The following is a 26,024-nucleotide window of genomic DNA, read 5'->3' as shown; positions in this document are numbered from 1 at the left end:
TAGTGGTCTTGCTGGTGTCAAAGAATATGCATGGTTTTATAGCCCTTTGGGCATAATTCCAAATTCCTCTACAAAATGGTTGGATCAGTTCACAACTCCACCTATGGTACAATTTTCCCACATCCACTCTAACATCTGTCATTTTCCTTTCCTGTCATATTAGCCAATCTGATAGGTATGGGGTGGTACTTCAGAGTTTTTTTTAATGTGCAAAAGACTGTTGCCCTGCTCTCTGCACCATCCTCTGGCTCCCTGAGCTATCTGTGGCTTCCCATTTGTTTTTGCAGTCAATAAAAGGGTTTAGAAACTAGAACCCAAAACCAGAAGCCAAATGGTAATTGGGCCTGTTCTTAGACCAATGTTGTTGGGAACATGGGTGTGCCCACGCTTTATGTATGATGACAAAGGAGGGCAGAAATACTCAATATTTCTTTAACTACAGTTTTCTCTACCTAAGAGAATGACGGCTTTTTCTACCTAGATGAATGATTGATGTAGACAGTGTAGTAGCATGAAAGGCCACTGGATTTGGAGGACTTAGAAATTCTTGGTGAATTCAAAATACACCAGATCTTAGTGAATTATAACTGAGAACACAGAAAGAATTGATGAATGTTAGTTAATAACAATAATAATAATAATAATTAATGTTGGTGAGCTGTTGTTAGAGATCTCTGAAAAGAAAACAACTGAAAAATGGGACAAGAAAGCAACTCTCAATTTTCAAGAATAGGAAGAGAGAAGATTCTTTTAAGTATATATTGATAAGTTGAACTTTGATCCCTGACAGAATTCTAGAATATATCATACCATATATAGATGGACAGCTTGTGAGCACGTTGAAGGGAAAAATCATTAATCTCAGAGAGCTGGTATGACTTAACTAGACCATTCTCAATTAACCTCAGTCCCTTTTTCTGAGACTTAGTAGACTGGTAGATCAACTGTTAGACCAAAGATCACAGGATCCTAAACTGCAGCTGGAAGGGACTTTCTAGGCAATGGAGTTCAGCCCTTTCATTTTACAGATAGGACCCAGAGCTAGGATTCTAACCTTGGTCCTTTAACTCCAAACCCAGTATCCCTTCCATTGGACCTCTCTGCCTCCAAAAGCCAGAGTATGCAGGAATTGGAAAAATTCATTCATGATACACTTGCAGAGAGGGTAGAGAAACCAGGCCAGATGATGTTATAATTAAATGGATAAAGACTTGATTGAAAATGGTCAAAGGATATGAATAGGCCATTTTTCAGATGAAGAAATCAAAGCTATCTACAGTCATATAAAATGCTCTAATTACTACGGATTAGAGAAATGCACATTAAAACAACTCTGAAGTGCCACTTCACACCTATCAGATTGGCTAATATGACAGAAAAGGAAAATGATAAATGTTGGAAGGTGTGTGAGAAAATTGCACCATGCATGGAGTTGTGAACTGATCCAACAATTCTGGAGAGCAATTTGGAATTGTGTCCAAAGGGCTATAAGACCATGCATACCCCTTGACCCAGCTACCACTACTACGTCTCTATCCCAAAGGGATTTAAAAAGGGGGGAAGGGCCCTATTTGTACAAAGATATTTATAGCAGTTCTTTTTGTGGTGGCAAAGAATTGGAAATTGAGGGGATGGATAATGGCTGAACAGGTTGTGTTATATTAATGTGATGGAATACTACAGTGCTATAAGAAATGATGAGCAGGATGATCTCAGAAAAACCTGGAGAGACTTTCATGAACTGAGCAGAACCAGCAGAGCATTGTACACATGAATGACGATATTATATGAGAATAACCTATGAATGACTTAACTATTCTCAGCACTGCAATGATCCAAGACAATTCCAAAGGATTCATGGTGAAAAATGCTATCCACACCCAAAGACGAAGTTGAAATGCAAATCAAAGCTTACTTTTTTCGCATTTTTACCACATTTGTTTGATCTATATTTTTTACAACATGACTAATATGGAAACATTTTGAATGACTGCATATGTATCAAACTGCTTATATCAAATGGCTATATCAAATATGGTTATTTTTGGGCCCTCCTGGCTTAGAGTGAATGTAAATAGTAATTGTTTCTCTTTTAACCAGAAACCTAGAGGGTATTTCTCTCCCAGTTTTATTTTTTTTTTTTTGAGTAAAGGGGCTTTCCTTTCACTTCCACTCACTTCTTAAAGAAGTCTATTCACTGAATGAGTGTTGCTTCATTCAAAGTGAGAACTTGAGAATACCTTAGCCTAAAAAGACCAAAGTCTCCCACTGCATCCCGGGCCATCTCCAGTCATCCTGATCTATATCTGGCCACTGGACCCAGATCCCTCTGGAGGAGAAAGTGAGGCCAGTGACCTGGCACAGCTCTCTCTCATTTAAATCCAATTCACTTGCAAGTCATGTCATCATCTCCCTGATGCCATGGTCCTCTTCAAGAGTGAAGAACAAATCCCAATCACAAGATGGAAAAATGTTCATGTGATTGCACATGTATAACCTATATCAGATTGCTTGCTGTCTGGCCCCTAAATTAAGGATTCTTAAACTATTTCTCTCTCTTGATCCCTTCAGTGCTTCTTAACCTATGACCAACAGTTCAAGAAGTGCTGACTTTGAGGTCCCTTCCAACACTGAGATTCTATGGGTTTCTGAAGCACAGCTTTGTTGAGAGAATAAGGGTCTGGGAGGAGAGAAGAGAATGGGAGAAGGGTGTATTTTTCCTTACTCAGTAACAGGTTTGTGAGAAGAAAGTGCCCAAGGTAGTTGGTCATGAAAGTCAATTCCAGGCCATCTGAGGTAATAGTCTTGTAAGGCAGCCCTGGAAGAAAACAAGGATACAAAGAGGTTATAGGCATCACAGAATCTCCAAGCTGGAGAAGACAAAAGGTGAAAAGGATGTGTTGGGGAACTTGGATGAAACCTATGAGTACCAGACCAGACGAGGTGGTCAAATAGAACACGAATTTTGAAGTACATCTGCTTAGTAGGGGAAGGGCTTAGGGTGGGTGTGTTAGGGTTTGGGAAAATTTTCTGTTGTGGGCAATCCCTAGACCTGGGGTATGGGGGAATATACCTGAGGCCCCAGCATTGTTGACCAGCAGATGGATGTGGCGTTCCTCTTGAAGAAGCTTCTGGGAAAAGCTCTGGATGGAGGCCACAGAGCTGAGATCCAGCTCCCGAAGCACCAGCTCTTTGCTCCCAGTGACTTTCCGGATATCCTCCAGTGCCTTTTGCCCCTGAGGCAGCCTCCGGCAGGCAAGGACAACACGAGCCCCACGTCGGGCCAGCTCACAGGACACAGCCTTCCCTATTCCTGGGCCATAGAAGACATGACTGGGATTAGAAGTTGGAAGGGGGAAAGATGGTGAGGAGAGGAAGCCAAAATTGACTTGGTGGTTTCTCCCTTGCCTCAAATTTAATAATACAACAAACATTAATTGGGCACCTAAGTATGCAGAGCCCTATGCTGGGCACTGGGAGAGAGATCAAATTATATCAGGGCTAGTTTCTGCTTCTATGCAGTTTACAATCTAATAGTGAGGGTTGAGATGGTGATAGGAGGGATCCTCACTGCCATCCCTACCCCTTCCTGGACAGGCACAATAGTTTAGGGCTTCTGACCTCTGCTCTCTCTCACCTCTGATCTATTCTTCAAAAGCAGCCAGCACAATCTTTCTTATCATGTTCCCCACTGCCAAAAATTTTCAATATCCCTCCCATTACCTCCTGAGTAGAATTCAAGTTCCTTGGCCTGCAATTCCAGGCCTTCTAAAATTTAGCACTGCTCTATTTTTTCAGTTTTATTTCATGTGATTTCTCTTCATGCATTCTGTGTTTCAGCAAAACTGGGTGCCTCTTTGCCTCTGTAATAAACAATAATAAAAGGAGCTAGCATTTAACTTGAAGGTTAGCAAAGCCCTTTACAACAACCCTGGGAGGTAGGTGCTTTTCTTTTCCTCTTTTTGAAGTTGATGAAACTGAGGCAGGCTGAGGTTCAGTGACCTGCCCAGGGCCACGCTGCTGGAAAGTGTCAGAGGCTGGATTTGAACTTGGGTCTTCCGGACTCTAGGTCCAGCACTCTGTGGACCACAGTGCTACCTAGTTGTAATATGTCCTGCCCTTTCCTGTGTTTTAAGCCTTTGCTCCCATGTTCCTTATTTGTGGAATTACCTGCCTCCCTTTGCCTCTTCTTGAATTCATACTCACTTAGAATGTTCAACTTAAATACTACTTCTTCCATGACGTCTTCTCTGGTATTTCCTGTTTTACTTCAAATATCACTTCATTTTGTACCTCTCTAAAGAATATATGTATATGTGTGTATGTATACATATACGTATACCTATACAGACATGTGTGTGTCAGCTAGGTAGCATAGTGAATAGAGCATGGTGCCGAGAGTCAGGAAGACTCATCTTCCTGAGTTCACATCTGGCCTCAGACACTTACTGCATGGCCCTGAGCAAGTCACTTAAATCTGTTTGCCTCAGTTTCCTCAGCTGTCAAAGGAGCTGGAAAGGAAATGGCAAACCACTCTCCAGTATCTTTGCTGAGAAAACCCAAAATGGGGTCACCAAGAAACGGACATGACTGAAATGACTGAACAACAACTTCTGCATAGATTGGATAATTAACAAATGGTTGTTTTAACGGGTACACTGTGGAACATTTTATACCATTTTATATCATTTTTAATTTCAACCAGACCCAGAGCCCAAATTAATGAGTAACTGGAAGAAGATCCAGGACCTGGACTTCTTTGTTCTCTAAAGTTTGCTCAGGCAATACCCTTACCTCTGTCAACAAGGCCAGATCAGACCTACCTAAGGACATTCTTCCCCCTGTTAGCCATTAAGGGAGGAGACCCTAATCCGGAGAAGACCACCTCACTTAATATTCTACAGGTATATACTTTAACTGACCTTTGTCAACACTCTTGTCTTTACAAACCTATTCCCTTAAGGAAAATTCTCTTCTTGTATCATACATGGGGGTCATAAAAGTGAGGTAACACAGGCTTGCTGGGTCTGCTAAAATAACGTATATAAGTTTTCTCATTCCTTTGTTCAGACAGGCAGGGCTTATGCTCTGACTCCTTGTATGTACAAGTAAGCTAACTTAGCTATGCTTTAAGGGAAAATAATAAACAACATGGATTTTTCTATCACCTAGCTTGTTTGCCTTCTTCAACCAAACTTTCAGGTTTAACAACACCTATGAATGAGGGAAGGGAAAGATGGAGACTAGATAATGGGGAATAGTGAAGGGAAGCTGAAGCTCTTAGGTGAGGAAAGTGGTGGGAAAGCTAGGGGCCCTGGAAGGAGGGGGAAATGGGGACTTTTACAGAGATAGGATGGAAGGAATGGAGATCACAGGAAGGGAGATGGATGGTTCTGTACATATGATGGGGGGCGGGGTGCAGAGGGAAGCAATGAGAACATTGTCTAGAAGAGGGATGGGGAGCCTGGGAAGAGAAGGAATGAGAGGAATAGAGTCCCTAGGCAGTGAAAGGAAGTTCTCACCTGAGTTGGCTCCAGTCACCACAGCAGTCTTCCCGGTTAAGTCTACGGGGCAACTCTGGAGGGTCCAGATGTCTGACCCCTCTCCATACAGCTTCAATAGCACAACCAGGAGGAGGAAGAGGAAAGGAAGGGCATAGGAAATACAACTGCTCAGACTCCAGGCCTCCATGCCCAGTAATGCCAACAGCTCCATGAAATTAGGTGCAGTTCTAACCTTTTTAAGAGGTGAAATGAGATACGCCAGCAATCCCAGTGTCCAATGTCCTTCCTTCTGACTTTGAAAAGTTCTTATTTCCCTTATATGGAGGGGGAGGAGTTTGTGGTCTGGCAAAAGAATAGAGTACCTAGGACTTTGACCAAAGCACAATTTGAAATGAATTGGCCAAGCTCACTTGACCTGACCACCCTCCAGGGAGAATGAAGGTCGAATGATTAATCCTGCCCTAAATCTTTATCACCTCCTAGCTGGCAGAAAGATTGTAGAAAGGCAGCATGGAATACAAGAATGAGCCTGGCAAGCCATTTCCTACCTCTGGGCCGGATTTTCCTGATGTCTATGAAGCAGGATATGTGCAGGGTGCTGGGCTAAGCCTGGAGTAATGCCACTCAGAGTCCATCTCCCCATCCCCCACACCATTTACAAGCTCATCTCCTTCTAACTTTACACTCAGAAATGACCAAAATGACTTCCTTTTGTTCTCCCACTCCAGTGGAGCCCCATGGCCTGGCTTTCTTCATCTTCAATCTTGAGCTCCCTAACTCAAAAGAGGAAGACAAAATCAATGCAAATGACTGGGATTTAAGAGCAGAAGGAAAAAAGCACAGAGACAGACAGACATTAAAGCAACATTGAGCAGAGGGACAGCAGTAGGGCACATGGTTCTGCCCTACCTGCTCCTCCTCTCAGTTGGTCTGAGCTGGTGCAGAAGAAATGAATGGTTAAGGATTTTTCTACTTTACCATTGTCTACATACACTTTCTCTTAGACTGTTGCCAATCCCTATCCCTTGATCTAACAGTAACCCACTTCTTTCTTCCTGCCTTGCTTTGGCTTCTATTCTGTTGTTGGTGCATCCTGCCTTACACTGGAGACTTCCTAAAGGTTCAGCTCCCTAACAGACAGAGCCCCCCTGAAGGTAAGAACAACTTCCTCTTCAAACTGGTGGCTCTCTGAGGGTTGGGCTCTCTTTTCCCTCATCTGAAGGCTCCCTGTGGCTAAAGGCCCCTCTTCAGACAAGGAATATGCATAGTACATGCATAGTGTGAGACCTACACTTTGACTAATTGAGATTTTAATAAAAGATGTGTGTGTAACCTGCAGCTGTTTGTCCTCATCTCTCTGAATTGTTTATTCCTATTTCTGGAGTAATGCTTGCCAGCAAGCCTGGGTGATTTTGGGTGGCCTTGATATAGGAGAGAGGGATCACCTCTCATTCCCTCCAATGGAGATCACAGTGGATTCTCTTTGGCAAAAGGCTTCCCCAACTCTTCTCCTGGGAAGTATTGCTCAGTAGCAATCTGCCAGTCACTCCATCCACCAACTATGGTTATTTGTGGCACATTTACTTCACTAGAGGGGTACCACTGGCATGCTCATTGGCCTCAGCCAGGAGTCTCCCCCAAGGAGAGAAAAAGAAAAATTCCTCCAATGGCTCATCCTTTAGGTGGGGGGTTTCCCCAGGGTTTTTATTGCCAATTACTGCCTCGTAGTTACACTAAACACAAAGAAGACACTAAATACAAATTGGACACCAAAGGAAACAAAGTAGTAACTTCCCCAGCAGTGTAAGAGCTTAACTTTGGCTCAGAAGAGTTGGTGTGCACAATGAAGAGTTCAGAGGCCGAGCCCAAAATCAGAAAAGGAATTTATTATTCTTTCTCATGAGAAAGGGCATCACCCAAGCAGTAGCGGTTTGGGTGCACCAACTGAGCCAAGAAAAAGCCTGTACTTATGGTCCTAATGCAACACCCCTCCCCACTTCTCCCCCTTCCTCCCTTTGTCTGGGATTTAGGGTGCACAATCTAAAAGCAGATAAACTTTGCCTACAAACTGGAAGGGAGATGATCCTTATCTGGCAGGTCCAGGAAATCTTAGAGATAAAGAGTCAGAAAAAGAAAACTTTTTACACCTGTTTGTGTAAACTCCTTAAAGGACAAAGGTCTTCTGAAAAACAGGATATCTGTGGTCAAACTGGTCAGGCATGCCTGGAGGTCATATACCAATGTTTCCATACCCCCACCTTAGTGCTGGTCTCCTAAATCTAACTGCTTAAAACTGTTCAGACAGCTATTAACCCTTGAGGACACTTCACTCACTGTCCATCTCACACCTTGGGATTGAGGGGAAAGTCAGGTCTCCAGTGCAATCCCCTGTGGAGAAATCTCTGCCCACCCCTCCCTGTGAAAATTCTGCCTGAGTATTCTGGGGAGGCCCCCCATAAGAGGGTGCTCTGAGGACCAGCCTCCCTCTCCCAGTTCCTTTGTGGTTGCCAAAATGTTAGGATCAAAATCAAGGTAAACTGAGGCACAAAGTTCCAAGCAGGATTGATTTATTGACAAAGGGAGAATCTTCCAGTAAACAGGTTCTCAGCCTCCTCAGCTAGCTAAGACCCCAAATGAAGGGGACAGTCCTTTCAGTCCTTTTTTATACTGACAATCATTTAATAACAGTTTAGTAACTTCAATAACGGCCAGAGCCTGAACTGATTAAGCAGAGGAAGAGCCTGGACTGATTAACCAGAAGAAGAGTCTGAACCTAACAACCTCTTTGTTCTCTGAGTAAACTCAGAGAATACCTCTTCCTATGTCAACAAGGCCAAATGGGGCTGACATAAGAACATTCTTTCCTCTGGCCATTAAGGATGAGACCCTTAACCAGAGGCACTATCTTGACTTATTGTATTTACAACCTACCCAATTGAGAAAATTCCTTTTCTTGTATCATGGTTAAACATTCATGGAGATCATAAAATTGAGTAACACAGACACGTTGAGTTGGGACAAAAAATGTACTTAAACCTTCTCGTTCTTCTGCTCAGGCTGTTGGATTTTATCTGGCCCCATACATGTATGTATCCGCTAGCTTTAAGGGAATAAACAATATGGATTTACATATCACCTAGCTTGTTTGCCTCCTTTAACCAAACTTTCAGGTCAACAATAGACCAAAGGAAGAGTATCCCAGAAACTGAAAGCAGCATCCTAGATGAGGAAAATGATGTGACGGGCTGCAGAGTTTGTAGCAATACAGGCATCAGGGACAATATTGTTGACTGGAAATTGGGAATGCAAGTCCAGCAACAACTCCTCCTTTGACTTGGATTGATGAAGACTACTTGCATTCTATAAGAACAACTGATGGTATACAGATAACACACCAGATATCAAAGAAGGGCAATATCCTGCAAGTGCAGCTGGTAGAAAAAAGATAATAGGTTTTCTCTTAATTAAAGTGATTTAGAGGAAAGCTGAACTTTAAATTCACTCAGAGGGAAACACTGAATTTCTGAACTTATGTACTTATGAAATTAGCTTAAAGACAAAGAAAGTAATTTGGGTAGTTATACAAAATGTAGCATTGCCTATTACAGAATAAAATCAATTACAAAATAAAATCAATCAATTACAGGATAAAATCAATTTGGTTTTCTCACTAAACAAATTTAGTATATGAACTGAAGGAACATTGAGCCATAAGAAGGGATGGAATGGACAATTTCAGTGGAAACTGCAAAGACCTTTTTGAACCGATGCAGAGGAAAGTGAGCAGAACCAGGAGAACAATGTATCTACCACCATCACATTATACAGAAAAACTTCAAGAGTCTTCAGATCAGTTTAGTGATAAGCCACAAGGTAAATCAGGTCACTACAGTGAGAGTGGGAATACTGGGAGCCAGGGGTCACTGGACTTTGATGAGTCATTCTCTCTTGGATATTTTCTCTAGGTTGGTCAGTCTGGCTGAGGTGTTCCAGAGACTGTGGGCCACTTCAGGGTCCCGGGCAGGCTCAGCAGGCAAGGTCAGCTTACATTTGGAGGTAAAATACTTTCCTGAAACGCCATCCAGTTCTTCTGCTAAGCTCAGGTACAGGACTGGAATGGCACCCTGTGCAGGGCTCTTGGGTGACAGCAAAGGGAAAAGGGTCAGATATGAGAGTCACACCCAGCTGAAGGGATCCAGGGACACATGGGAGTGGGGCAGAAGATAATTCCTCCTAATCCACAGTAGAAAGAGCACTCTGGTCTGGCTATTAATCTCAGCTCTAACACTACATTACCCCTTCTCTGAATCTTAGTTTTCCTTTCTATAAAATAAATAGAGATAATAACACATCTATCACGACGTGTTGTTGTAAGAGAGATGCTTACGTATTACAAAAGAGGAAATTATTATCTAAATATCAGTTATGATTCTAGGAGTCAAGTACAGAGGCTACACATGGCTCTGGGATCTAAGGAACAGGGGTAATGCTAGGAGAGGCACAGAGAACACCACTTTCTAGACCCATGAGGAGGACATGGGAGACATTAAACAGAACACCCCTTCCAGTATCTCCTCACCTTTAAGAAGACACTCAGGAACCAGAAGATACTGCGGTACAACCAGTTATGATTCTTCATGATTTCCGTCTTTACAATCCCTGGATCCACTGAATTCACTGTCACACCTGAGGTACATTGAGTGAAATATAGGTCCAAGTGAGAGGGGATGGCTATAAGAAGGTGTTACAATAGTGGAAGTGGGGAGCTCCCTGTCAAATAAAGCCCCAACTTCTTTCCCTTGCATTCAGAACCTTCCACGATTTAGCTCAAACCTGCTTTTCAAACTTTATCTCACTTTCCCTCCAGCCCAAAACTTGCCCTACCTTTTCTCATGGTGTTCCCTGGACCCAGAATTTCCTTTCCTCTCTTCTACACCTTTGGGCAGTCTAACAACCATCCTCAAGGGTGACTTTCCTCTGGGAAGCTTTCCTTAATCTCTTCCAGCTGAAAGGAACCTTTCTTGAACCCGAACTCATAGCACTCTGGCCTCCTCTTACATACTTCTTTGCTGGGACTTTTCTATGCCTGTGTTTTCACAGAATCAGAGAATTTCAGGGGAAGAGGGAAAGATTTATGCACTCCTCTCTCTCATCCATCTGATGCAGTCACAGGATGTAAACACAGGTGTTCAGGTTTTAATGTGTCAATAAGGCATTAATACCTTATTAACCTATTAAGAAGCATGAAAGCTTCTATGAATCAGAGAGCAGAAATCCCACTGGATAAGTAGGAAAACTGGTCATGCCTTTGTTGATCTTAGTCCTGCAGACTGCAGTTCAAGTGAGTTGAAGTAAGCCAGCCACTCAGGGAGGGAGCTAGCTCTTCACCTTTTGGGGGAGGGAGATAAGGAAGTAATTTTTCTCCATTTCCCCTTTCTCCATCTCACTGATCTTGTGGTCTAACAGCAGAGCTCCTTGCCCAGGAGAAAATACCACATCTAGCCCTTAGAGAGGCAGATGCAGAGCATTAAAGGTACAATGGCACAAGGTGATGGAATCCTAATAAAATTGCCCCCAGATTCAATATACCCACTGACCCCAGATCCATTTCACATATTTGAACAGGTGTGCCCTTGTACTCAACCACAATCACATCATCCATTTAGCCCAAGACAGGACCATAATACCTAATTATCCATCTTGACCAGACAGGACCACAAGAGCTAGCCAATCAGCAACATGACCAGGATGTTTGACCACCAAACCACAGAAGGGACCCCTCCCCATTACCTAATTCCTTAACGAATCCCTCCTGCCTTTTTAATATTCATAATTTCTGTTGTGAAATGTTGTGAAAAAACCAATAAAATTGATAAACTTTTGGTCAATTTGATTAAAAAAAAGAAAGAAGAAAATCAAATTACCAGTACCAAAAATGAAAAGGGTGAGTTCACCTCTAATGAAGAGGAAATCAAAACAATAATTAGGAATTATTTCACCCAATTGTATGCCCATCAATTTGACAACCTAAGAGATATGGATGAATATCTACAAAAACATAAATTGCCTAGGTTAACAGAAAAGGAAGTAAAATTTCTAAATAACCCTGTCTCAGAAAAAGAAATTGAGCAAGGCATCAATGAACTCCCTAGGAAAAAATCTCCAGGGCCAGATGGTTTTACATGTGAATTCTATCAAACATTTAAAGAACAACCAATTCCTATACTTTGTAGACTATTTGGGAAAATAAGTGAAGAAGGAGTCCTACCAAATTCTTTTTAGGACACAAATATGGTACTAATACTCAAACCAGGTAGAGTCAAAACAGAGAAAGAAAATTATAGACCAATTTCCCTAATGAATATTGATGCAAAAACTTTAAATAAAATATTAACAAAAAGACTGCAGCAACTTATCACGAGAATAATAGACTATGACCAGGTAGGATTTATTCCAGGAATGCAAGGCTGGTTCAATATTAGGAAAACTATTAGCATAATCGACCATATCAACAACAAAACTAGCAGAAACCATATGATCATCCCAATAGATGCAGAAAAAGCCTTTGACAAAATACAACACCCATTCCTATTAAAAACACTAGAAAGCATAGGAATAAATGGAGCCTTCCTTAACATTATAAATAGCATCTATCTAAAACCATCAACAAGCATTATTTGTAATGGGGATAAGCTAGATGCATTCCCAATAAGATCAGGGATGAAACTAGGATGTCCATTATCACCCCTACTATTCAATTTGGTACTAGAAATGTTAGTTGTAGCAATAAGAGAAGAAAAAGAAATTGAAGGAATTAGAATAGGAAAAGAAGAAGCCAAATTATCACTTTTTGCAGATGATATGATGATTTACTTAGAGAATCCTAACTACTTGAAATAATAAACAACTTTAGCAAAGTTGCAAGATATAAAATAAACCCACATAAATCCTCAGCATTCCTATACATTACTAACAAAGCCCAACAACAAGAGATAGAAAGAGAAATTCCATTCAAAGTTACTGTAGACACTATAAAATATTTGGAAATCTATCTGCCAAGACAAACCCAGGGCCTATATGAACATAATTATGAAACACTTTTCACGCGAATAAAGTCAGATCTAAATAAATAGAAAAATATCACTTGCTCATGGTTAGGCCAAGCTAATACAATAAAAATGACAATTTTACCTAAATTAATCTGTCTATTCAGTGCCATACCATCTGGAAGAACAAGAGGTCTAGAATATCTAAGGTATTGATGAAAAGAAATGCTAGAGAAGGTGGCCTAGCCATACCAGATATTAAACTGTACTATAGAGCAGCAGTCATCAAAACTACCTGGTACTGGCTAAGAAACAGAGTTGTGGATCAGTGGAACAGGATAAGAAGACAAGATGGAGAAGTCAACAAGTATAGCAATCTACTCTTTGATAAACCCAAAGAGTCCCAGCTTCTGAGCTAAGAATTCACTATTTCACAAAAACTGCTGGGAAAATTGGAAAAGGGTAGGGCAGAAACTGGGCATAGACCAATATCTTACACCATATACCAAAATAAAGTCAAAATGGGTTCATGATTTAGGAGTAAAGGCTGATACTATAAGTAATTTGGGAGAGCAAGGAATAGTTTACTTATCAGATTTATGGAAAAGAAAAAGAATTCATGACCCAACAAGAGATAGAGAGCATTACAAAATGCAAAATGGATAATTTTGTTTATGTTAAAGTGAAATGTTTTTGTACAAAAAAAGCCAATGCAACAAAAATTAGGAGGGAAGCAGAAAATTGGGAGAAAATCTTTACAACTAGTGTCTCTGATAAAGGCCTCATTTCTAAAAATATACAGGGAACTGAGCCAAATATATAGGAATACAAGTCATTCCCCAATTGAGAAATGGTCAAAGGATATGAACAGGCAGTTTTCAGAGGAAGAAATTAAAGATATCTATAGGCATATGAAAAAATGCTCTAAATCACTACTGCTTAGAGAAATGCAAATCAAAACAACTCTTAGATACCACATCTCTCCTGTCAGACTAGCTAAAATAACAAAACAGGAAAATGATAAATGCTGGAAAGGATGTGGGAAAATTGGAACATTGTTACATTGCTGGTGGAGTGGTGAGCAGATCCAGCCATTTTGGACAGCAATTTGGAACTATGCCCAAAGGGCTATAAAAGTGTTCATACCCTTTGACCCAGCAATACCACTTCTAGGGTTGTATCCCAAAGAAATCACACAAGCGGGAAAAGGACCCATATGTACAAAAATATTTATAGCAGCCCTTTTTGTGGTAGCTAAGAAATGGAAATCAAAGGGATGCCCATCAATTGGGGAATGGCTGAACAAGCTGTGGTATATGAAGGTAATGGAATACTATTGTGCTATAAGAAATGGGGATGATACGGACTTCATAACAACCTGGAAAAACTTACACAACATAATGCTGAGTGAGCAGAGCAGAGCCAAGAGAACACTATACACAACCACAGATATATGGATTCTGTGAGGACCAACCCTGACAGACTTCGCTCTTCTCAGCAACAAAAGGCACAAAGACAACTCCCAAGGACTCACGATGGAGAATGCTATCTACATCCAGAGAAAGAACTATGAAGTATGAATGCAGATTGAGGCACACTTCATGCTAGCCTTTTTTCCCCTCTTTTTTTTCTTTTTCTCTCTTTTGTTTTTGTTTTTGGGTTGGGTTTTTTTTTTGGTCCTGTTTCTTCTTTCGCATTATTCATTTCATTGATCACAGTTCTTCTCCATAACTTGAAAAAAAATATTCACAATTTCTGTTGTGTAATCAGCATCATTGCACCCTCAATTTGCCTTTGTTGTATTAGTAAGAAGCTGGTTCCTCTTGGAACCTAGCCCATTTCTGAGGGATGTCAATCCTCAATAAATGCCTATACTTGGATTAGAGGTGGTCTGATTGAATTTTTTTGAGACAACCCCACAACACACCATGAAACCACAATAGAGGGAGCTGGGACCTCTCAGGTCATTTGTGCACTCTAGTCCATATCTAAGAATCGCCACTACAGTATCACCAGGTGGTCATCCAGTCTTTGCATGAAGACCCTCATTGATAGAGAGCTCACAGCCTCAGAGGCAGCTCATCCCACTTTTAGGCTGCTCTGATCATTAGGAAGTTTTCTTTACGTTGAGTCTAAATATGCTTCTCAGAAATTTCTACCCACTGTTCCTAGTTCTGACCTCTACAGCTAAGAACAGGTCTCCTCTCTCTTCCTTAAGACAACTCTTACTAGGGTGTGACTTTGATGAGGGAAGGACCACGTCATCACATTCGGCTGAACAGAGGAATACATAAGGAAGTGTTGGGTTGTGGGAAGGATGGGCCATGGAGGTAGTTTTAGAGGGGAAGTGAGATTGCCCTCTCTCTATCTCTGGACCTTCTTGGAATGGAGTACCCTCACAGCACCTGAGTCATAAAGGTCATGTCCATAAAGAAAAGTAAGAAAACCAGATCAAACCCTTTTTATGGATATAGCTAGGGTAAGAATTTTTAACCAAATAAGAGCTAAGATCAATCACAAAAGATAAAACCAGATCATTTAGTATGTAAAATTGAAGTTTTTGCATGAAAATTAATTTAACTAGGATAAAGAAGTGAAGCAGTTGATAGGGGGAAAACAACTTCATGCCAAATATCTCTAATAAGATTCTGATATCCAGGATATATAAGTAACTAATGTGAATATGGTAACTAGGTGGCACAGTGGATAGGGTGGCAGGCCTGGAGTTGAGAAGACTCATCATCTTAAGTTGAAATCTGGCCTCAGACACTTTAGTAGCTGTGGGACCCTGGACAGGTCATTTAACCGTGTGCCTTGGCTTCCCCATCTGTAAAATGAGCTAGAGAAGGAAATGGAAAATCACTGTAGTATCTTTGCCAAGAAAATCCCAAATGGTGTCATGAATAGTAGAACACAACTGAAACAACCAAACAACAACAAACACGAATACAGAGACAAGGACAGTGGTTTTTGTGATTTCATTAGTAAAGGGAATCTGAGGGTGAGGAAACTCCCATTACCAACATCTGCTGCTGTTGTTAGCGTGACAGTGACTGTGTTAGTGTTTATTTCTGTTTTCCCTCATTCAGTATAGGGCCCTTCCACATGGATCAAAGCAGGTATCATGCAAAGCAGTTTAGAAATCTTACATTATTATTGAAAACTTAAGTATTTCTAGAAGTGTTTGTTAAATTTATGAAGTAAGCATAACTATACCTGTAACTAAGGCAGGGAGACTTGGGCTTCACCGCTAGGCACTGAAATTTAGAGAGTACAAAAACTTGAGATATGTATGCCTTCAGCAGCTTAAAAGCCACAATTCTTCCTCTCCAGCAAGTACATTTGTCTCAATTACTTGTATTATTTTTACATTGTAAATTACAAAGTTGTTTTGAGGGTGCATTTTGGTCTATTTGCCCCAGACTCATTTTAGGCTTTCTTAGATACCAAATAACATTCTGGACTTGACAATAGGTATTCTGGGATGTGAGACTATTCCCCTCTTGGACCTCACTTTTTATGCTTGTAATGCATTGATTATGTATTGCTATTGTGTTTGTGTCTCTTCCTTCCACCAGACTATAAACTCCATGAGGACAGGGATAGTGACTCAACCCCTAGCACAGAAGCCTGTACACACTAGGAACTTAAATATTTGCTGAGTTGAATTGTATTGAATAGAATAGCTATGGGGGAGTGCTGGAGTTTGGGGAATACAGAGAAAGGTACTAGTGGTTCTTATCTTTCAGTATTCCCTTACTATGCACTACACATATGTATGATGTGGGTTCATTCTGGAGAACAGAGCTAGGGGACATGTTGACAACACAGTAACACAGGCAGATGTGTAAGGCTGTGGCAGGAGAGGAGAATATTGGAAATGGAGGGAATTGTGGGTCAGTGCAGGAGGGCAGCCAGGAAAGATGGTGGCAGCTAAGATTTAGGAGATATCAAAGGACCACTTAGAGGTGAAGTAGACAGGATTGGAGGGGTAATGTAAGAGGGAGAAGCCAGGAGAGATGTTGGGACTATAGTCGAGTAGGTGTAGAAGGGCTATGGGATGAATAGGTGGATGGTAGACAAAACTCTAGAGGTGGTATAAGGGTAGAAGCATGGTTACCTGTCTTTTGAAGTCTCTGGGCAAGCTCTCTGGTGAAAAGAATTAACAGCAGTTTGGAACAGTCATATGGCTGGTTTGAAAGAAGGGGGCACCCAGCCCCTACTAGGTGCTGTTCATCCACAAACCCATGCTTATGTCGAAAAGAGCTCACATTCACCACTCGGGCTGAACCTGCCCCAAGTAGGCCCTCTGAAATAAAAGAAGAACTCTCCTTACTCCAACACTCTGAAGGCAGAAAGTGATTTGCTCAGGGTTACACAGTCAATAAGTTGACCAAAGTCAGTTGAAGTATTTCAGCTGAGACTTGAACCCAGATTTCCTGATTTTGAAATTCAGTGCTCTTCCCACTTTTTAACACTGCCTCTTCACTCAGAGAGAGACCCTCTTCCAGGGAAACCTTCAATGGCTCCCCCCACCCCACCATCCACCATCCTCTCTAGGGGTAACAATAGCAGTTCTTTGAATGGAGGTCATGTCTCCTTCAGACTGGAGAACCATCTCTGGAAAGAGCACAGAACCTAAACTTAGAGGATCCAGGTTTAAAGGCCAAGCCTGATGTTTACCACTATAAGGACAAAAGAGGGTAAATAGTGGTGGGCCCCAGCTGTGCAGAGGGGCTCCACCTGTTGGGAAGGACACTGCCCTTGTGTGTGGCTTGAAGGGAGTCAGAATAGAGATCTCTAGCCTCTTTTCCCCCTCCCCCTTCTCCAAGAGAGAGTTTCATTCCTGCCAGGAAAGGAAGCAGGAGGTTGGGGCCAGAGGCCACTCTACTATCCTCAGAGAGAGGGAGAGAGAGAGAGAGAGACAGAGAGAGAGAGAGAGGATACTGGGCTAGAATGACATCTATCTACTCCCTTGCTCCCTTAAATATTGTTTGTCTGGGGGATATGATGGGGTCTATCTAACTTGTTATTGCTTTATCATTTGGGGGAGGGGAACTCTGAGCTCTATATCCAAGGCTTGATATTTCCCACCTAATACCAGTTTCACAAAGAACATGTGGCAAATAACAAAGAAACCCCTTTATCCAAATCAATAGCAAAACAGAGAGCAGAGAAGGTATACATAGGAAGCCATATACCAGACAATACAGAGCAAAGGAGCTTTCCCATTGGGAGTGAGATAACTCAGCTCAACCAAGAGAGGTCTTGGATCTCACCCAAGGGGAAACTCCCTAAAATCTCTAGAGTAGCACGCTGGATATAAGGATGTGATGAACACTCTCTACTCCTCTTTGTAGAGCTGTTTCCTTCAGCAACCTGAAATGGGATTGGTATCTTCCATCTTGTCTCCTAAAGCTGAAAACCAGGAGCACTTGAAGTGACTCAACGCTTAAAGAAGCAAGAAGAAGACTCCAAGCCTGATGAGTCCGCAAAGGAGACTGTCATTTGGCGAGTCCCAAAAGAAGACTCAAAGGGGATTGGAGCTCTTAACTCTTGAGCAGGGTAGAGCCTTCAGCTTCACCAATAAGGAGAGAATCCCATACCAGTGGGCTTTGAGACAGGGGTTACACCACCTTTAAATGAAGTTGTTGGAACTGAGGGCCCCAAGACATAACTCCTGGTTTACACAGTTGGCATGCAATTTTTGCATTAAATATCTCTCTTTGGGGATTATTTTGCCCCCACCTCCGTCTGCTCTGAGAACATGAGCATTTGGCCTATGTCGGGGAGTCATGGAAAATGACTTTCAACTTGCATACAAGCATTCAGGCTACATCAGAGCCCTAATTGGGGGTGGGAAATTTAGGCTTTGCTCCAGAGCACTAACATTAGGTGGTGGGGTGGGGGAGGGGTGATGTCTGATATCATTTAAACAGCTTTTACAGAAACAAATGAATTTAGCACATAATTAGCAAGCATAGTTAAACCAGGAAGCTATGGGATACCTCTCTTTCTTCCCCTCAAGCCCCTAGAACCCACACCCTCAGTGACCTTTTCCCTGTCTTGCCCTGCCCTGCTCCATCCCCACTCCCACCAACCTGGCAGTCTTCCCTCCGAACTTTTCTCCAGATATCTTCAGGCTTCACCTCATGGGGGTCTATGTCCCACAATCTTTTTATTCCCTTTACTAAAATATCTCAAAAAGATGATTTGAGGGTATGCTTTCTGTTGCTTGCCTCAGGGTGCATTTTGTGAAGCTTGCTGCATAAACCAAAATCATTGAATGTGAGAGTTAGCTAATACAATGTCAAATATAGGATGGGTTTTGTATAATCTAACAAAAAACATTCAGCAGCTCATGCCTGAAATGATGAAAATTTAAGGTAACATTTGTCCCCCAGAGGTCCCACCTTGGTCAGGGACTTGGACCACATTGTTTATAATACCCATAAGGAAAAGGCTTTACAGATCCAGGCTGTAGGCCCCTGTGTCCTGGTAAGTTGTGTTCATGCACAAGCTGTTCTCCAGGGAATCTAGTCTGTTTTGTCTCTATGTCTCCTTCCATATCGCCTTCTTATAGCACAATAATATCACATTAATATGTCACAACTTTTTCAGCCACTATTCATCCCCTCAATTTCCAATTCTTTGCCACCACAAAAAAACTGTTATAAATGTTTTTATACAAACAGGTTTCTTCCCTGCCCCTTTTTCAAACCTCTTTCGGATAGAGACCTAGTAGTGGTCTTGCTGGGTCAAAGAATATGCATGGTTTTATAGCCCTTTGGGCATAATTCCAGATTGCTCTACAAAATGGTTGGATCAGTTCACAACTCCACCCATGGTACAATTTTCCCACATCCACTCTAACATCTGTCATTTTCCTTTCCTGTCATATTAACCAATCTGATAGGTATGGGGTGGTACCTCAGAGTTTTTTTAACGTGCAAAAGACTGTTGCCCTGCTCTCTGCACCATCCTCTGGCTCCCTGAGCTATCTGTGGCTTCCCATTTGTTTTTGCAGTCAATAAAAGGGTTTAGAAACTAGAACCCAAAACCAGAAGCCAAATGGTAATTGGGCCTGTTCTTAGACCAATGTTGTTGGGAACATGGGTGTGCCCACGCTTTATGTATGATGACAAAGGAGGGCAGAAATACTCAATATTTCTTTAACTACAGTTTTCTCTACCTAAGAGAATGACGGCTTTTTCTACCTAGATGAATGATTGATGTAGACAGTGTAGTAGCATGAAAGGCCACTGGATTTGGAGGACTTAGAAATTCTTGGTGAATTCAAAATACACCAGATCTTAGTGAATTATAACTGAGAACACAGAAAGAATTGATGAATGTTAGTTAATAACAATAATAATAATAATAATTAATGTTGGTGAGCTGTTGTTAGAGATCTCTGAAAAGAAAACAACTGAAAAATGGGACAAGAAAGCAACTCTCAATTTTCAAGAATAGGAAGAGAGAAGATTCTTTTAAGTATATATTGATAAGTTGAACTTTGATCCCTGACAGAATTCTAGAATATATCATACCATATATAGATGGACAGTTTGTGAGCACGTTGAAGGGAAAAATCATTAATCCCAGAGAGCTGGTACGACTTAACTAGACCATTCTCAATTAACCTCAGTCCCTTTTTCTGAGACTTAGTAGACTGGTAGATCAACTGTTAGACCAAAGATCACAGGATCCTAAACTGCAGCTGGAAGGGACTTTCTAGGCAATGGAGTGCAGCCCTTTCATTTTACAGATAGGATCCAGAGCTAGGATTCTAACCTTGGTCCTTTAACTCCAAACCCAGTATCCCTTCCATTGGACCTCTCTGCCTCCAAAAGCCAGAGTATGCAGGAATTGGAAAAATTCATTCATGATATACTTGCAGAGAGGGTAGAGAAACCAGGCCAGATGATGTTATAATTAAATGGATAAAGACTTGATTGAAAATGGTCAAAGGATATGAATAGGCCATTTTTCAGATGAAGAAATCAAAGCTATCTACAGTCATATAAAATGCTCTAATTACTATGGATTAGAGAAATGCACATTAAAACAACTCTGAAGTGCCACTTCACACCTATCAGATTGGCTAATAGGACAGAAAAGGAAAATGATAAATGTTGGAAGGTGTGTGAGAAAATTGCACCATGCATGGAGTTGTGAACTGATCCAACAATTCTGGAGAGCAATTTGGAATTGTGTCCAAAGGGCTATAAGACCATGCATACCCCTTGACCCAGCAATACCACTACTACGTCTCTATCCCAAAGGGATTTAAAAAGGGGGGAAGGGCCCTATTTGTACAAAGATATTTATAGCAGTTCTTTTTGTGGTGGCAAAGAATTGGAAATTGAGGGGATGGATAATGGCTGAACAGGTTGTGTTATATTAATGTGATGGAATACTACAGTGCTATAAGAAATGATGAGCAGGATGATCTCAGAAAAACCTGGAGAGACTTTCATGAACTGAGCAGAACCAGCAGAGCATTGTACACATGAATGACGATATTATATGAGAATAACCTATGAATGACTTAACTATTCTCAGCACTGCAATGATCCAAGACAATTCCAAAGGATTCATGGTGAAAAATGCTATCCACACCCAAAGACGAAGTTGAAATGCAAATCAAAGCTTACTTTTTTCGCATTTTTACCACATTTGTTTGATCTATATTTTTTACAACATGACTAATATGGAAACATTTTGAATGACTGCATATGTATCAAACTGCTTATATCAAATGGCTATATCAAATATGGTTATTTTTGGGCCCTCCTGGCTTAGAGTGAATGTAAATAGTAATTGTTTCTCTTTTAACCAGAAACCTAGAGGGTATTCCTCTCCCAGTTTTATTTTTTTTTTTTGAGTGAAGGGGCCTTCCTTTCACTTCCACTCACTTCTTAAAGAAGTCTATTCACTGAATGAGTGTTGCTTCATTCAAAGTGAGAACTTGAGAATACCTTAGCTTAAAAAGACCAAAGTCTCCCACTGCATCCCGGGCCATCTCCAGTCATCCTGATCTATATCTGGCCACTGGACCCAGATGCCTCTGGAGGAGAAAGTGAGGCCAGTGACCTGGCACAGCCCTCTCTCATTTAAATCCAATTCACTTGCAAGTCATGTCATCATCTCCCTGATGCCATGGTCCTCTTCAAGAGTGAAGAACAAATCCCAATCACAAGATGGAAAAATGTTCATGTGATTGCACATGTATAACCTATATCAGATTGCTTGCTGTCTGGCCCCTAAATTAAGGATTCTTAAACTATTTCTCTCTCTTGATCCCTTCAGTGCTTCTTAACCTATGACCAACAGTTCAAGAAGTGCTGACTTTGAGGTCCCTTCCAACACTGAGATTCTATGGGTTTCTGAAGCACAGCTTTGTTGAGAGAATAAGGGTCTGGGAGGAGAGAAGAGAATGGGAGAAGGGTGTATTTTTCCTTACTCAGTAACAGGTTTGTGAGAAGAAAGTGCCCAAGGTAGTTGGTCATGAAAGTCAATTCCAGGCCATCTGAGGTAATAGTCTTGTAAGGCAGCCCTGGAAGAAAACAAGGATACAAAGAGGTTATAGGCATCACAGAATCTCCAAGCTGGAGAAGACAAAAGGTGAAAAGGATGTGTTGGGGAACTTGGATGAAACCTATGAGTACCAGACCAGATGAGGTGGTCAAATAGAACACGAATTTTGAAGTACATCTGCTTAGTAGGGGAAGGGCTTAGGGTGGGTGTGTTAGGGTTTGGGAAAATTTTCTGTTGTGGGCAATCCCTAGACCTGGGGTATGGGGGAATATACCTGAGGCCCCAGCATTGTTGACCAGCAGATGGATGTGGCGTTCCTCTTGAAGAAGCTTCTGGGAAAAGCTCTGGATGGAGGCCACAGAGCTGAGATCCAGCTCCCGAAGCACCAGCTCTTTGCTCCCAGTGACTTTCCGGATATCCTCCAGTGCCTTTTGCCCCTGAGGCAGCCTCCGGCAGGCAAGGACAACACGAGCCCCACGTCGGGCCAGCTCACAGGACACAGCCTTCCCTATTCCTGGGCCACAGAAGACATGACTGGGATTAGAAGTTGGAAGGGGGAAAGATGGTGAGGAGAGGAAGCCAAAATTGACTTGGTGGTTTCTCCCTTGCCTCAAATTTAATAATACAACAAACATTAATTGGGCACCTAAAGTATGCAGAGCCCTATGCTGGGCACTGGGAGAGAGATCAAATTTATATCAGGGCTAGTTTCTGCTTCTATGCAGTTTACAATCTAATAGTGAGGGTTGAGATGGTGATAGGAGGGATCCTCACTGCCATCCCTACCCCTTCCTGGACAGGCACAATAGTTTAGGGCTTCTGACCTCTGCTCTCTCTCACCTCTGATCTATTCTTCAAAAGCAGCCAGCACAATCTTTCTTATCATGTTCCCCACTGCCAAAAATTTTCAATATCCCTCCCATTACCTCCTGAGTAGAATTCAAGTTCCTTGGCCTGCAATTCCAGGCCTTCTAAAATTTAGCACTGCTCTATTTTTTCAGTTTTATTTCATGTGATTTCTCTTCATGCATTCTGTGTTTCAGCAAAACTGGGTGCCTCTTTGCCTCTGTAATAAACAATAATAAAAGGAGCTAGCATTTAACTTGAAGGTTAGTAAAGCCCTTTACAACAACCCTGGGAGGTAGGTGCTGTTCTTTTCCTCTTTTTGAAGTTGATGAAACTGAGGCAGGCTGAGGTTCAGTGACCTGCCCAGGGCCACGCTGCTGGAAAGTGTCAGAGGCTGGATTTGAACTTGGGTCTTCCGGACTCTAGGTCCAGCACTCTGTGGACCACGGTGCTACCTAGTTGTAATATGTCCTGCCCTTTCCTGTGTTTTAAGCCTTTGCTCCCATGTTCCTTATTTGTGGAATTACCTGCCTCCCTTTGCCTCTTCTTGAATTCATACTCACTTAGAAAGTTCAACTTAAATACTACTTCTTCTATGACGTCTTCTCTGGTATTTCCTGTTTTACTTCAAATATCACTTTATTTTGTACCTCTCTAAAGAATATATGTATATGTGTGTATGTATACATATACGTATACCTATACAGACATGTGTGTGTCAGTTAGGTGGCATAGTGAATAGAGCATGGTGCCGAGAGTCAGGAAGACTCATCTTCCTGAGTTCACATCTGGCCTCAGACACTTACTGCATGGCCCTGAGCAAGTCACTTAAATCTGTTTGCCTCAGTTTCCCTAGCTGTCAAATGAGCTGGAAAGGAAATGGCAAACCACTCTCCAGTATCTTTGCCGAGAAAACCCAAAATGGGATCACCAAGAAACGGACATGACTGAAATGACTGAACAACAACTTCTGCATAGATTGGATAATTAACAAATGGTTGTTTTAACGGGTACACTGTGGAACATTTTATACCATTTTATATCATTTTTAATTTCAACCAGACCCAGAGCCCAAATTAATGAGTAACTGGAAGAAGATCCAGGACCTGGACTTCTTTGTTCTCTAAAGTTTGCTCAGGCAATACCCTTACCTCTGTCAACAAGGCCAGATCAGACTGACCTAAGGACTTTCCTTCCCCTGTTAGCCATTAAGGGAGGAGACCCTAATCCGGAGAAGACCACCTCACTTAATATTCTACAGGTATATACTTTAACTGACCTTTGTCAACACTCTTGTCTTTACAAACCTATTCCCTTAAGAAAAACTCTCTTCTTGTATCATACATGGGGGTCATAAAAGTGAGGTAACACAGGCTTGCTGGGTCTGCTAAAATAACGTATATAAGTTTTCTCATTCCTTTGTTCAGACAGGCAGAGCTTATGCTCTGACTCCTTGTGTGTACAAGTAAGCTAACTTAGCTATGCTTTAAGGGAAAATAATAAACAACATGGATTTTTCTATCACCTAGCTTGTTTGCCTTCTTCAACCAAACTTTCAGGTTTAACAACACCTATGAATGAGGGAAGGGAAAGATGGAGACTAGATAATGGGGAATAGTGAAGGGAAGCTGAAGCTCTTAGGTGAGGAAAGTGGTGGGAAAGCTAGGGGCCCTAGAAGGAGGGGGAAATGGGGACTTTTAGATAGGATGGAAGGAATGGAGATCACAGGAAGGGAGATGGATGGTTCTGTACATATGATGGGGGGCGGGGTGCAGAGGGAAGCAATGAGAACATTGTCTAGAAGAGGGATGGGGAGCCTGGGAAGAGAAGGAATGAGAGGAATAGAGTCCCTAGGCAGTGAAAGGAAGTTCTCACCTGAGTTGGCTCCAGTCACCACAGCAGTCTTCCCAGTTAAGTCTACGGGGCAACTCTGGAGGGTCCAGATGTCTGACCCCTCTCCATACAGCTTCAATAGCACAACCAGGAGGAGGAAGAGGAAAGGAAGGACATAGGAAATACAACTGCCCAGACTCCAGGCCTCCATGCCCAGTAATGCCAACAGCTCCATAAAACTAGGTGGAGATCTAACCTTTTTAAGAGCTGAGATGAGATACACCAGCCATCCCAGTATCCTTCTGACTTTGAAAAGTTCTTATTTCCCTTATATGGAGGGGGAGGAGTTTGTGGTCTGGCAAAAGAATGGAGTACCTAGGACTTTGACCAAAGCACAATTTGAAATGAATTGGCCAAGCTCACTTGACCTGACCACCCTCCAGGGAGAATGAAGGTCGAATGATTAATCCTGCCCTAAATCTTTATGACCTCCTAGCTGGCAGAAAGATTATAGAAAGGCAGCATGGAATACAAGAATGAGCCTGGCAAGCCATTTCCTACCTCTGGGCCGGGTTTTCCTGATGTCTATGAAGCAGGATACGTGCAGGGTGCTGGGCTAAGCCAGGAGTAATGCCACTCAGAGCCCATCTCCCCATCCCCCACACCATTTACAGGCTCATCTCCTTCTAACTTTACACTCAGAAATGACCAAAATGACTTCCTTTTGTTCTCCCACTCCAGTGGAGCCCCATGGCCTGGCTTTCTTCATCTTCAATCTTGAGCTCCCTAACTCAAAAGAGGAAGACAAAATCAATGCAAATGACTGGGATTTAAGAGCAGAAGGAAAAAAGCACAGAGACAGACAGACATTAAAGCAACATTGAGCAGAGGGACAGCAGTCAGGGGCACATGGTTCTGCCCTACCTGCTCCTCCTCTCAGTTGGTCTGAGCTGGTGCAGAAGAAATGAATGGTTAAGGATTTTTCTACTTTACCATTGTCTACATACACTTTCTCTTAGACTGTTGCCAATCCCTGTCCCTTGATCTAACAGTAACCCACTTCTTTCTTCCTGCCTTGCTTTGGCTTCTATTCTGTTGTTGGTGCATCCTGCCTTACACTGGAGACTTCCTAAAGGTTCAGCTCCCTAACAGACAGAGCCCCCCTGAAGGTAAGAACAACTTCCTCTTCAAACTGGTGGCTCTCTGAGGGTTGGGCTCTCTTTTCCCTCATCTGAGGGCTCCCTGTGGCTAAAGG

At 42.0% G+C, this 26,024-nt stretch overlaps 1 protein-coding gene across 6 annotated transcripts in view; it reads right to left on the bottom strand.

The window, feature by feature from the left end:
* The window catches only part of LOC118853824 (retinol dehydrogenase 13-like), a 35,868-nt gene extending 10,785 nt beyond the window's left edge, over positions 1 to 25,083 (bottom strand). For 2 of the 6 annotated variants that reach the window (XM_036764044.1, XM_036764046.1), the window contains exons 1-8: positions 24,812 to 25,083; positions 22,365 to 22,604; positions 22,017 to 22,109; positions 16,671 to 16,859; positions 10,084 to 10,190; positions 5,523 to 5,736; positions 3,074 to 3,313; positions 2,726 to 2,818 (exon numbers count right to left, since the gene is read on the bottom strand). In XM_036764044.1, the coding sequence (XP_036619939.1) occupies positions 2,726 to 2,818; positions 3,074 to 3,313; positions 5,523 to 5,736; positions 10,084 to 10,190; positions 16,671 to 16,859; positions 22,017 to 22,109; positions 22,365 to 22,604; positions 24,812 to 25,004 (1,369 nt within the window). In that variant the 5' untranslated portion in view covers positions 25,005 to 25,083. The remainder of the gene's footprint in view (positions 1 to 2,725; positions 2,819 to 3,073; positions 3,314 to 5,522; positions 5,737 to 10,083; positions 10,191 to 16,670; positions 16,860 to 22,016; positions 22,110 to 22,364; positions 22,605 to 24,811) is intronic. The other 4 variants (XM_036764040.1, XM_036764045.1, XM_036764042.1 and 1 more) reach the window with 3 other exon arrangements.
* Positions 25,084 to 26,024: the final 941 nt, after the last annotated feature.

The sequence above is a fragment of the Trichosurus vulpecula genome, chromosome 6, assembly GCF_011100635.1.
Source record: "Trichosurus vulpecula isolate mTriVul1 chromosome 6, mTriVul1.pri, whole genome shotgun sequence".
Classification (NCBI taxonomy): Eukaryota; Metazoa; Chordata; class Mammalia; order Diprotodontia; family Phalangeridae; genus Trichosurus; species Trichosurus vulpecula.
This window is presented reverse-complemented; position numbering and strand designations above follow the sequence as displayed.